Source organism: Bison bison, unplaced genomic scaffold, assembly GCF_000754665.1.
Source record: "Bison bison bison isolate TAMUID 2011002044 unplaced genomic scaffold, Bison_UMD1.0 scf7180017864043, whole genome shotgun sequence".
NCBI lineage: Eukaryota > Metazoa > Chordata > Mammalia > Artiodactyla > Bovidae > Bison > Bison bison.
Genome location: NW_011494615.1, coordinates 7,434,718 through 7,447,843, shown reverse-complemented (window position 1 = coordinate 7,447,843; position 13,126 = coordinate 7,434,718). Strand labels below are relative to the sequence as shown.

Sequence of the window (13,126 nt, the reverse complement as noted above, 5' to 3'; positions counted from 1 at the left end):
CGGGGCCGCACCGACCTGCAACCAGAAGACAGCGCTCGTGAGCCGGGGGCGGCGCTGCGCATGGGCAGCTACGCGGGCGCTAGGGGCTAGTTCCTTAGGAGGACTTGACAAGGCTACTTCATTATACGAGACAATTTACCGATAAGAATATAAAAACACACACCTCACACCAACTATCACAGGTTAGCACAGGTGGTCTAATCTGATGATCCAGACTCTAAACCATTGAGATGGTCAGATGCTGGTGAATTTAAGTTTCAACGTTATATCAGCAGTTTAACATCAGTAAAATTCAGTTTAACACAATTCTCACACCACAAGTCTAGAAATAGCAACGACAGTAAATGGATCTTGAAAGCCAACACAGTTTACATTTCTAACAACTGTTCAGTAGTGTCACATGACCAGAGCTGACTGAAACGAGAAGTTTGTTTTCTTGGCAGCAAGCCCAGTCGTGCAGGCCCCATTTCTAGTCTGGGGTCCGCCGCTGCCCTCAGTGCCTGGGCCGCATCTGGGCCTGCCTGAAGGCGCGCGCAGGGCCCGCTCGCGCGCACGGTGGCCCAGCGTGGCCCAGCTGCCCACAGCCCCGCACGAACAAGGGCAGGGCCTCATTTCAAGCAGAACAGCCCCTTTTAAACTCCATGTTTTACCTTGACTTCAGGGAATTATAGAGCCGGATCCCGTCGGCGGCACCACAGATTTGCACTAGGTCCTCCTTGGTCAGTTTCAACAAGTCGGCACCTGGAGAAGAGCAAAGAGAGAATCCTCTCCGGGAACTGGGGGAGACCCAGCAGGACAGGCTGCTTGGCGGCGCCCGTCTTCAGTTCAGTGTCCTTCAAAACCATCGCGGCTCTCATATGTGTACATATCCATGTGAACAACACAGACACACACACGCCTGTCCTTCAGACACAGGATGCCGGCTCTCACATCCTGTGTCAAGGAGGAGCTCGGGAGCCCGGAGGCCGGTTAATCGCAGCGACAAGCGCGGCTGACAGGGCGGACTGTTCCCAGCGCGGGACTGCCGCTCGACCTACTCTGGCTGAGTGGTGCTTGCGAGGATTAACATGATCATGACCCGACAGTTCACCGTGAGATGACCCAGGCCAATCTTTAACTTACAAAAGGAAGCAATGGAAGTCAGACCTGCGCAAAGGCAAGCAGGTTGTCAGCAGAGCTGGGATTAGGCCTCTGTATTCTGTAACCTGCTACATACAGTCCAACAACAACAACTCTGCCACAGAAGCCGGTTTTAATACAAAAGCATGGCAGAGAACTGCGTATTATACTGAAGATTTCCTCTGTAAATATTTGGTGTGTACATGGATGGCATGGTGTCCAGGATTTGCTTTAAAGCAGAACAGAAAAGGGAGGTGGGGGGAGTGGCAGAGAATGAGACTCACAAAGGCTGGTCACCCAGCCTTGGAGCTGGTCGAATGCCACAGGAGCTCCGCAGACAAGTTCAATGTCTGAGTGTGTCCACAGCCTTTTGTTTTCCCCCTTTATTGATGGTCAAGATGCAGTTTATTGGGGAAACTACGATGCCCTCGATTAAATAAAGCATGACTTCCATATGATGAATATCCACTCACATATGTAACAAGATAATGGAGTTATTATCTACTTTTGAGGGCTTGAATGTTACGAGTCTCATAATTTTCTAGTTTGTGAAAGAGAGACCAGAGAAGCACGTCTCCTGTGACGCACGAGCACCGACGGGGCTGTCTCTCGAGTCAGGGGGCAGAGCCAGGTGCTGTTGCCTCTGCCAGGACCTTCTGCCAACAGGAGCGGAGAGGCGCAACCTGGGAGCACAGCTGCCACCCGCACAGAGCTGGACAGGCACGGTCCTTTCTGAGTGCCCGACGGGCTCGGAGCAGGAAGCCGCCTCCCCCACCTCTGGATTGTGGGGCAGCAGAAGGCAGGAGGCTAAGCCCTAGTGACTACCACTCACAAAACCTCAATATGCGTGCGTCTCACAGAACAGGACCCTGGCGCCAGCGGCAGGGCTGCCCATCTCCCCAGTGTTCGGGGCTCTTCCCATCTCCCCCGTGAGCACCCCAGGGGCTCCTCCCCAACACACACTGAAACGTGTAGCTCTTCCATAGATAAATCATCAAAGTGTGGATCTCGGCTAGCAAATGAGAAAAAACCCAGTACTTTCATTTTAAAGAGACAAAGTGCTGCCCGAGGAGTGACTGCTCGTGGCACAAGCACAGCAACAGAGGGCTGATGAGACAGGAGCCGTGTTCCTTGGGAGACCAAGCTTTGCTCTGGGCAGCTGGGTGCACATGCTCTGCTCTCTTAAAAGGCTGGGAGAGCCAGCTGCCACCGCACTGTGGCCCAGAAGGAGCCGGGCTGGGCCACGTCATAAGTGTTCTGCAGGGAAAGGGCCCAGGGCTACACATGTCTAGGAAACGCTAACCCCTGCTGGCTACTATCGTGCCTCCCAGCGGCCTTCCCACAGCACCCCGGAAGCAGCACTGCCTGGTCCCTTCTAACGTTCCATCTAAATACTTCCTTAGCTTACCAGGCAAGAGAAAACGTGTGTCTGTAAAAATCCGTATCTGAGCACATCCCTACCCTGCATGCTACACAGCAGTGAAGAGGAAGCACTGACACGACGCCTTAGCACCACGCCCTCACATCCATCTGAGAGGAAAGGTAACGTATTATATGATTCCGTTTATGTGACGTTTTCAAAACGACAAAATCATGGAGACAGAAAACAGATTAATGGCTGCCAGATGTTAGGGATGGTGGGAGAGGGGTACTGGTGCTAGGGAGACCCCTGTGGCGGCGTCAGCATTCTGTACCCTGACTCCAGCGGTGGTGGTGGTTATACGGGCCTACGGGTGTGACAGCAATGACGCCATGCACACGCATGGCGGCAAAGCCAAGCTCCTGGTTTTGACACCGAACTACAGCTATGTAACGAGCTGAGTGAAGGGGGCACGGGGACATCTGCGTTATCTTTGCAACTTATGCAAAGCCAAAATTATTTTACATAAGCTTAATAAAGTGAAAAAAATTGTGCATAAGCATTTATACCTATGTGAAACAAGGGCGTGTAAACCTGGTGAAACAGCATGGAGTTCCTGTTCTGATACTGCACCAAGGGTCTGCACGATGCCACCGCTGGGGACGCTGGGGGACACAGGGCCTCCCCCACAGGCTTGGGCAGCTTATGACTCTGTACACAGCTTCTGCTCCAGTATTTAATTACGGCCAATAATAGTACAGAACAAGTAAACCGTACGTGTGCGTGTACACAAATACAAGCGTACCTAAAAAGTTGGAGAACAGTCTTGTGTAGGAAGAGAACCTGTTTTTGAGCAGCCACTGCTGTGTTTCCTGGATCGTGGCTGAAGGCTGAAGCTGCTGTCAACAGAAGAGATGAACGTAAACGGAGGAAACTATCTAGACCAACACCCGCCCAAGCCGCTGGCATGTTACAGGACATGTAAACACAACACAAAAAGCCTGCACGTTTACAGTTCAGCACACCCACAAAGAGCAGGGGTGTAAGCATTCGGTGACCCGAACAGTGATTCGAGTCTCTGCCAGAGGCTTCACGATGCAGGACCCTGAATGCATGAGAAGTTAGGGTAAAGACACTTACTTCACTAGAGGCCTGTGGAATTCCATCTCCCTGATGATTTGGGGAAGAAGAATTGCTGGGGATAAGGAAGGAAGGAAGAAAAGGGTGATTGTTATATATATATTTTTTAATTAGGACATTAAAGGATACTACGTGAATTTAACACCGTGGGACAGAGCAACATAAATATGCAAAAAGAGTGTCTGCACAACTGGTCAGGGAGTCAGTATGACGATAAGATCAAGACACGAGGGAGTTTCCTGGTGGCCTAGTCGTTAGGCCTTGGTGCGTTCACTGCCATGGTTTGACTCCTGGTTTGGGAACTAAAATCTCACAAACTACACAAATGTGGCCAAAAGAAAAAAAGATTAAGACACCAGAAGATGGTTTCATTTGCAGCCTCTCCATCTGTTTAGCAAGAAAGTCAAGTTTCATGAAACACAAGGTCTCCATTTCCAGGGGTGCCAAGAGAATGAAGGATTCTCATTCATTTTAGGTAGGGAAAAAATACGAGAATCAAGTAAGGTAAACAGTGCAAAATAACAGCAAGAAAGTCTACTTCAATAATGTGCTATAAGAAATCATCTAAATGAACCTAAGCCAAAACAGAAAATAATACCCCTTTAATGAATCCATTTATCCGCTGTTGAAGAGGGTGAAATTCAGGACAACAAAAGGAGCCAGGGTGTGCCGCCATCCTGTGTTTCCAGGGAAGAGTGAGAGCAGCTGCGTTGGGGGTACACTTGCCTTCCGGGTCCCTTCTCAGCACCCGCACCCCAGGTTCTCGGGTCCATCATGCCAACTGTTCACTGCCCCCTGCCCACTGGAACCTGAGCTCCTTCGGATGGGGCTTCACTCATCTCCCAGCACCCCGAACAGTGTGGGGACCACAGTGGGGTCCCAGGAAAGATCTGGTGAGCCGGTGTGTGCATGATCTCACCGCTCCCCTCTTAGCTTTCTAAGACTGTTCAGTGCCCTCTGTGGAAACAAGCTGGTCCCACGTCCAGGAGTGACCACCACCTCCTGAAGCACAGTAACCTACGTGGAGACAACTGGCCTCTTATCCATCCATCTCCTCAGGGAAAACTCTTATCCATCCATCTCCTCAGGGAAAAGGCCTTTTTTTCCACCCCCTCTTTTTCTCACCAGACCCTGTCAGACTAAATGTTCATGTACCCTCAAAAAACCACCCTCCTGCAGCGTGATGGATGGTTTATTAGGAGGAGGGCCCTTTGGGACATGATGAGCAGTGGATGGAGCTGTGAGAGTGGAGCCCCAAGAGAGGGATCGGAGAACTGGGAGTGCGCCTCCTCCACTCTGCTCGCTAGCACAGGAATACGCAGGCTCGCAGCCCACAGCCCAGGAGACACTGCTCACCAGGACCATCCTGCAGGCCCCTGGAACCGGGCGTCCAGCCTTCAGACCAGGAGGAGTGACCTCCTGTCGTTTACAAGCCACTCAGTCCACGGTGTTTAATTACAGCAGCCCGAGCTGAGTCCGACCTTGTGAGCATGTAGTGTAAAAATGAGAATGTTTTCCTTTTTTTCTGGCTGCACCATGTGACTTGTGAGGCCTTCCTGGCCAGGGACTGAACCTGGGCTGCAGCACGAGTGCTGAGCTCTACCCGCTGGGCTGACAGGGAATTCGTTCCTCTGTGGTTTTAACTCTATTATGAAAGTTGCGTTCCTTCCCAGTAAGAAGCGTCCTGAGAGTGAGGACCCTCTGACCCAACTACTCACCAGGTGCTGCTGCTGACAGGCCAGAAGAGAGGACGGACAAAGCCCACCGTGCCCACTTCTGAAACCAGAGCAAGCCTTTACAAGTGAAAAGTCTTTCCTCTAAGTTTAAAGACTTAATTTTTTAAAAAATTAGTGTCTTTGGGAGAGGCAAGAAACAGGGCAGAAAATAATCCTTGTATGCTATGGTGAACATCAAAGACCAGTGTACCGTATCATAAACACAACCACAACCTATTCAAGTCAGTTTCCCCTTAAGAACTCAGTCTTCTTCTCTCTACCCGTGAACCTCATCAATGTTATTTTTATCTCACAAAGAAAGATATCTTGAAAGCGCACCCTTTTCGGAGTCCCACGGCTTTGAGTGTGTGAGGCACAGGGGCTAGGAAGGAAAAAGCTGGAAGGTGACGACAAGACGATTTTGCTCAGCAACAGACTGTTTCTCATTTCCACGTACCCCAGACACACACCCAAAGGCCACCGTGACTTAAGAGAGGAGCTAAAGGAGCGAGGCCGCCCGGGGCCCCGTGCGTCACGCACGCCGCTACCTGTCCGGGACGCTGCAGGCGCTCGGCGGCGGGGACGTGAAGGTGGGAGCGGCGGATGGGCTGTTGTTCACGTAGGCTGTGGGGGTGTCGGGCCACGGAGAGCACTGCGGGTAGAAACAAAGATCCATGAATGACTCGCTTCTCCAGGATGTGGCAGATATTCTTGTATTCACTCTCTACTCTGGCCAAATCCAAGATCATGAAACACAAGACACCTGACATTCATCAAGCAACCTCACAGAAACACGTCAGACCGACTCTGTGTGTGCGCGTGTGCGTGCATGTGTGTGCATCGGTGAAAATGCTACCTGTTGCAGCATCTAGACCCTGACTACTCTCAGGCCCTGAGGTGACTGAGGACAGCGGCCAACTTGCCTAAAGGCGCTTCAGATGTGCGCTTAAGGATCGCTGCATTGTGATCTTGCGAATGTCCACCTTCTCCTCATCCGTTCCCCAGGAGGTGCCTGCCTATCGAGGTCTGAACAGCAGCAGAGGCAAGCAAGGGCTCGCAAGCACCACCTAGCCCTGTGTGCTGACGGGATGCGACTGCCCGCCGGGTGTGGCGCTCGCCCGCCTCCCCAAGGAGCAGGCGCCCCGGCACCGGGCACTTGCTCGCTCTTGGGTGGAGCCATCCCCCAGTAAGAAGAGATGGGCCCAGGGTCACAACACCAGAACCGCAGAGCGTACTGCCTGCAGCCATCTAGCTATGTGTTCATGTCATCTAGAAGGGGCAGAGTGGACTTCAGTGTTTTTCACAGTTCTGACCAAATACAGAGCCAAAGATCCGGAGACACGTTAACTATACAGCTACGCGCACGGACAACGCTGAAGCCAACACACCACGCAGGCCGGGGAGGCCACGGCCGCTGAGGGCGGAGGGCTCCACCCCACGCCACGCGGTTCCTTCCAAGCCTGACTACGCCCCCGGTGTCCAGGGTCCACGGTCGTCGTCACCTCCTCCAGACTGACACGAAAAGGCCGCCTCTCTCGCCATGGCTGCAGGCCACGAGACTCTGCCAAAAACTGGGCTAAAGACCATTCAGAGATACTCGGATGGACACTGAGGAAGTACAGGACTCTAAAAAAATTCTACATGTCAAGGGGTTTTCAACTTTTTGCTTTCAAAATAATTCAGGAAGACATCTTGTCAGCTGACAGACACTGAGCTGGATCCATCAGAGCATACAAAAAAGAGATCACTGGAATTTCTGGCAGGTATCTCAGAAGGAGTTCCAGGGCCTGAATGACACAGTGCTACAAAGAAAAATCTATGTATCCAAACAAGGTTTCTCTTAGCTACACAAAAGTTATAAGAAGTTCTAGCCTCATCATCCAAAATACATTTCCAATAACAATTCTATTTTTATAGTTAGCAATTATTCATCAAAATGTATATGATTTTTTATTCTGATAAATTGGTAAAAATAGTAAGTTTTAAATTCCTCAACTGACTTAAGCTTTATATGCTCACAGGAAATTTTAAAAATGAAATTTCAACTTATATTAAGTTTGTGGTAAAAAAAGTAGGGTGATTTTTAAAAGTTTTTCAGGCATGAAAGTATATCCTATTTGGACAAAATTATTTAAGGGGAATGAAAGAGAAAACATGAGATCAGGAAGTGTGAAAGTGTTAGTCACTCAGTCGTGTCCAACTCTTTGCAACCCCATGGACTGTAGCCCGCCAGGCTCCTCTGACCATGGAATTTTCCAGGCAAGAATACTGGAGTGGGCTGCCATGCCCACCTCCAGGGGATCTTGCCGACCCAGGGATCAAACCTGGGTCTCCTGCACTGCAGGCAGATTCTTTACCATTTGAGCCACCAAGCTTTCAAACTTAGAGGGTAATGTGCTGGCTTCACCTTAAGCCATACATACAAATATTCACTGTGTCAGAAAACTATTTCCTTTGCAACTATTTAAATTTATGATGAAAACTTTCAGATGTCAATCTAAAAATGTGCAAGGGAATTGTACTCTTTCTCAAAGTTCTTTTGTGTGAAGTCAAGACCACTAGTCTGAAGGGCTCTTGAAGACAGAAACCAAGTCTCCCCAAAGGTTACAGGAGCTCAGCAGCGTGTCTGACACCCATCAGTAACATGGGTGAAAATAAAACCAAAGTCCCAGAATCTTAACATTCTTCACAACTACCCATTAGGCAGCCCCTCAGAAACAGGGAAAACGACCGCAGACTTGATGTTTCAACTGTCATCAACTTGACAGCTAAATGACGTCTAACCTGGCTGCAATGCCATGCTAAACCCTGGCATGTCATACCAAGTTCACTGTACATGACATTTTCACAATGCCCGCTCTTTTCAAACTAGGACCTTTGTTCTTTCCAGCTTACCAAGTAGGACCTCCTCAGCACCTACAGAATGAGGAGCACAAGACCCTGTGAGCCGCCCGACACGTCTCCTGACTTGCTGGCGCCAAATGCTCACGGCCACCTTCACGACGCGGCAGATCTTCCTGCTACACCATCTTCCCCAGTTCAGACTCCAACAACACAGCATAACACGCACATCTTAACAGCTTTGACCTTTTCCTATCGAGTCTCCCCAAATCCGCTTTGGTAATTACTGCCAGGTATATAACTGAGGAAACAAAGCCATCAATAGCTCGAGGCAGGTAGTAAGTATAGCAGATACCAAATTTACTGTAATTCCATCAACATGCTTTTTTCACTTTTACGTATCTGGATTCTTCTAGCATAGAAAAGTAGGGCTGTTAACTGACATCTGAAACTTGCCCGATAATTAAGAGACTCGATTCACTGAACACTGGAAAACCAGCACTCAATGCAAACTGGCCTTCGCAGGTTCTTCAACGGCCAGGCTGGATGAAACATCAAGACTCTCCCACCTGCTTTTTTCCTAGGCTTTTCTTAGTCTCGACCTAGGAGGGTGCAGGCACACCAAGGAGTATTTTCAGTGTTTCTTCTACCTTGTCATTCTTCCCTGGCTTTACAAGTAAGCAATGGTACTGCTTCAGCAAGGTTCCAGCAACACCCGACCCTGACCCACAGGGTGGCACCTGTGGTGCCCCGTGAACAAAGTCCCTCCCCAGGAGGAACAGAAAATGAGGACCCACTGGCACACCGCAGGCCCTGACAGCCCAAATCCAGGACCATGAAACACAGCTCAGATGTCAAGACCAACAGAGACGCGGAAGGCCCGGGTGTGCTGGGCTCTCGGGAACCTACGGTGTGGCCTCTGTTCATGCAGGACCGTCTCACACGGCACCATGCAGCTTCAGCAGGTAAGTCTGGATCTTCCTACTGAAAGCCAACTGTCACTCTCAGAGAACTGTAAGAAATGCTGGCCGACTTTTGTAGGCACTCGAAGAAATATACAAAATGCCGCAGACTTTTCTTTTCTAAGGAATTAATCTGTACCTTGTTTTTAACAAACACGTTTCCAAGAAGACCTCTAACTACCTCCTAGTCTTAACCAAACCAAACCAAACGCAGTCTGGGGCAGCAAGCAATGCACCCCAGGAAGACATGCTGATCTGCTGACAGGCCACTGATCTGCTGACATTTTGCATACTTCAGACTTAAGAATCATGAATTCTTAACAGTTCTACTGTTTACAAATTAGTTCTGGGCTATAACACATTTAATTTATAATCAGAACCCATTCATTTTAGCTAGTTTACAACAAGAGGGGGAAAGTGACTTGCGTTACCAGGGTTTCCCCCCAGGAAGTTTACTGAGAACCATTTGTGTCTTCAGCTGGGAAATGAGGGGAACAGAAACATAAAACTGGAGGGTGGACATTTGAGGGAAGGGAGTATACAGTGGTTCCGTACAACCTGTGGTATGAATCCAAAAAACCCACTTAAAGAAAATGCATCATGTGTGGGGCCCTTACCCCTCAGAGAAGGATATTTTCAGTTTTATTATGTACAGAAGCATTTAAAATATTTTCACTCAATGCTTTACTTCAGAAATAATAATCCTGTGATAGTGGCTGTGGCCTTCATAGTCTACAGTTAATTACCAATGCGCGTGTAAGGGTCAAAGTCATCAAACTCTGCAGTGATGAATACAGTAGTCATTAATACATATGATGACAGCTATTTTTAAAAAGTAATGTTTTCTGTTTCCATTTACTGCAGGTATAGAACTAATCTAAGTTAATACCACAGGATAATCCTCTGTCAACTGTTTGATGAAATATGAAATAAAGACCTTCTTTCTTCTTAAGCTGGGCAAGTTCATATTCAACCAAGGGCCCCCTGGACTGTACACACTGTGGGGAGCCAGGGCCGAGTGCAGCCAGGTGCCCCCGGCCGGCCTGAAGCGTAAGGTCACAGTGCGGGCGCCAAGAGGAAAGGCTAACACAGCCCACGTCCAGTGCTGCCGAACAGGCTTTTCAAAGCGCAGACGCGAACTCTCGCGCCATGTGCGGGAAGGGGACACAGTACTGCACAGGCTGCTGTCGGGCTGCTGCCATCACTCCTCTGAGTATCCATGACATTTTCTTATCACTTGCACACTTGAGAAAACAAACCCTTTTTTAATTGCACGGAAGTAACTATTTTACTACAAGAATGTTCAATCAATGTCAGTGCTCATAAAGGGAGTGTTGTGTGCAAAGGAGAGAGGGAGGGGGAGGAGCACAGGAAGGAGGCAGGGAGTGAACACAGCTCTGGGTGCCATTTTTTTTCCCCCTCCGAAACCACCCAATATGGTCAACTTTGTTTTAAAGTGTTAGATTTAGGAAATTGTCCTCAGTGAGGAACCAACAGAAAGCAGGAGTCTAAACAAAAGCAAATTCAATCAGGACAAGGACATCAAAAACAAATTTGGCTTTATGTTTCAGTGGGAGTCGGTCCTATATCTAACACTGCACAAGGTTTCTTGCACAATGAAAAGAGAAGCAGAAGCCCCTTACACTGCCTCGCTTTGCCAGAGAATCACCGTAGTCTGCTGGCAAAGTCCGCTTGCTGGACTTTTTCTGCTCATGTTCAACTGCATCTTCAATTATAGGCTCAAGCCTCATCTGGACAAACACCAAAGATTGGGATCAATGTCTTTTCGTTACACAGAGAAAGATCTAACACCCTGTTTATGTCTCCACCATCCGATTAAACAAACATCCGACCAGCAGGATTCCAAGGTTTTAGGAAGATGCAAAACCCCAGACGTGACAAACATCGGACGTTCTGGGTCCCGGCTTAATGTCTAACCAACTTCGGGGATTTTAAAGTAAGTCTGCTTCCGAGACCCGACTGGGATTTCAGCATCTTCATTCCAGACCCCACCCAGGAAACCAATCACTTAAACTCCCCCAATTTAAAGAGTATTTTCCCCGCAGATTTTCACCAAGAACATTATGCCCAATGACCACCCAGTCTTCCCGGACCCTTCGCGGCCAAAACTCATCCTCAGAGGTGGTGCCAGAGGGCACGGCCCGGCTCCTCCGCAGAGCCGGAGTGGCGCCGCATTACCTCTGTGAGGACCGTGGTGTCATAGGACGGCTGGTACTTCTCCTTCTCGTGCGCGGCTCTCTTCTCCATCTTCTCTCGGTCCGTTTTTTGTTTCCTATCTGCACCTTTTGGCTTAAAAACAAAGCAGACTTTTTCATCTATCAGGCCTCAGACGCACACCTTTTACAAGCAACGCCAGGCCTCACTTACTCAAAGCCTGCTTTTCAGCTCTCACCTTAAAAACTTTGATTTGGCAGCTAGCTGAGTGTAGGTGATCTGTGTATTCTCCATTTTCATTCTGCTTGAAGGTGTCAACCTGGATCCTAAAAGGCACTCCCTTCTCACCTCCGTGCTTCCGGGGAGTGAATTCGGTGCTGATGCAGTGTACCTAGAAGAGGACTCGAGCTGAAATGGGTCCAAGTCCTGCCCACTGGTCACCCTTCAGCCCTGCTGCCTTTCAGAAGTCCCACCACAGGGAAACTCCAGAGCCTTTCACACAGACTCCCACCTATGAGCCAGCTATCTGTCGGGACTTCCCCTTCCCAGATCCAGCAGAGGCTCTCTGAACTGCCTGCTCCAGGGCCTCACCTCTAACACAGGAAAGGCTCCAGCGATGAGCACCGTCAGTGCAGTGGCCTTCCTGAGTCTGTCCCCGACCCCCGCCCCAGACCAGACCCATGGTCCTGAACCTGCACGGGGCTCGATCCACAGGAACCGTCACGCCATTACTTAGAGCCCCAGGGTTTGCCCTCTACTGCCAGGACCCCAAAACCCAGCCAGCTGGCCACCTTGCCACTGTTCCTATGTCATCAGCCTGTGGCACTTTGCCTGGGACTTTCACAGTCCACAAGGCTCATCCCTAGCTCCACGGGCATCCATCTGAGGCTCCTGAGGGTGGACGCATTTCCCACCACTTCTGCCCCCTCTTCCTGTGCCACCTCGGGGACGCTCCAGGGTACTGCACAGTGTTAGTAACAAGACTTTAGTAATTTCTGACGGCGACACGTCTCCTCTTCGAAGAACTCAAGGTTAAACTGATTTCTACACTAACACTGAGATATATAGCCAGCTCATACATCCCTCTTTCACCACATAATCAGATACCCTGTCAGATGAACAATATGAGACAGTAACAAGTAACACAGCCCTACTGACTATTAGCTGACGGGGGACACTGCTTGGAGGACCCAAAAATGCAAAATACTAAAGATTCTCTAAAGTTCACACAAACCAGTGTCTACTTAGGCTGGTTAGCAATTAAAAGCAATCTTCCTTTTCTATATAAAGATCACCTACTCAGCAAATTTTAATTCCACCACTGACAAATTTGAATATACTGAATATTAGAATTACTGTTGATTTTATTTTACATATAATGATACTATATATTTGTTTTTTCAAAAACTAATATCTTCGGAGATACAAACTGAGCATTCACAAGTCAAATGAAATGCCCGAGGGTTGCTTTACAGTATTCCACCAAGAAACAAAAGGGGAAATTATAGTATCTGTAGAAGCCAGGAGAAGGGCACACAGACAATTCATTATCTTCTCTTATTTTTATGGGGTTTGAAATTTTCAGTGTTAAAATATTTTTAAACAAAGCTAGACTATACTTTTTATAGTGTACTGCTAAGTCACTTCAGTCGTGTCCGACTCTGTGTGACCCCATAGACAGCAGCCCACCAGGCTCCCCCGTCCCTGGGATTCTCCAGGCAAGAACACTGGAGTGGGTTGCCATTTCCTTCTCCAATGCATGAAAGTGAAAAGTGAAAGTGAAGTCGCTCAGTCGTGTCCGACTCTTTGCGCTG

The 13,126-nt window shown here is 49.0% G+C and overlaps 1 protein-coding gene across 1 annotated transcript in view; it reads right to left on the bottom strand.

Moving 5' to 3' along the window:
• The window catches only part of UBP1 (upstream binding protein 1 (LBP-1a)), a 60,435-nt gene that overhangs the window by 4,484 nt on the left and 42,825 nt on the right, over nt 1-13,126 (bottom strand). The window contains exons 7-14 of the mRNA XM_010835580.1: nt 11,551-11,703; nt 11,337-11,447; nt 10,781-10,888; nt 5,883-5,986; nt 3,620-3,674; nt 3,285-3,378; nt 651-741; nt 3-15 (exon numbers count right to left, since the gene is read on the bottom strand). Of these exons, the coding sequence (XP_010833882.1) occupies nt 3-15; nt 651-741; nt 3,285-3,378; nt 3,620-3,674; nt 5,883-5,986; nt 10,781-10,888; nt 11,337-11,447; nt 11,551-11,703 (729 nt within the window). The remainder of the gene's footprint in view (nt 1-2; nt 16-650; nt 742-3,284; nt 3,379-3,619; nt 3,675-5,882; nt 5,987-10,780; nt 10,889-11,336; nt 11,448-11,550; nt 11,704-13,126) is intronic.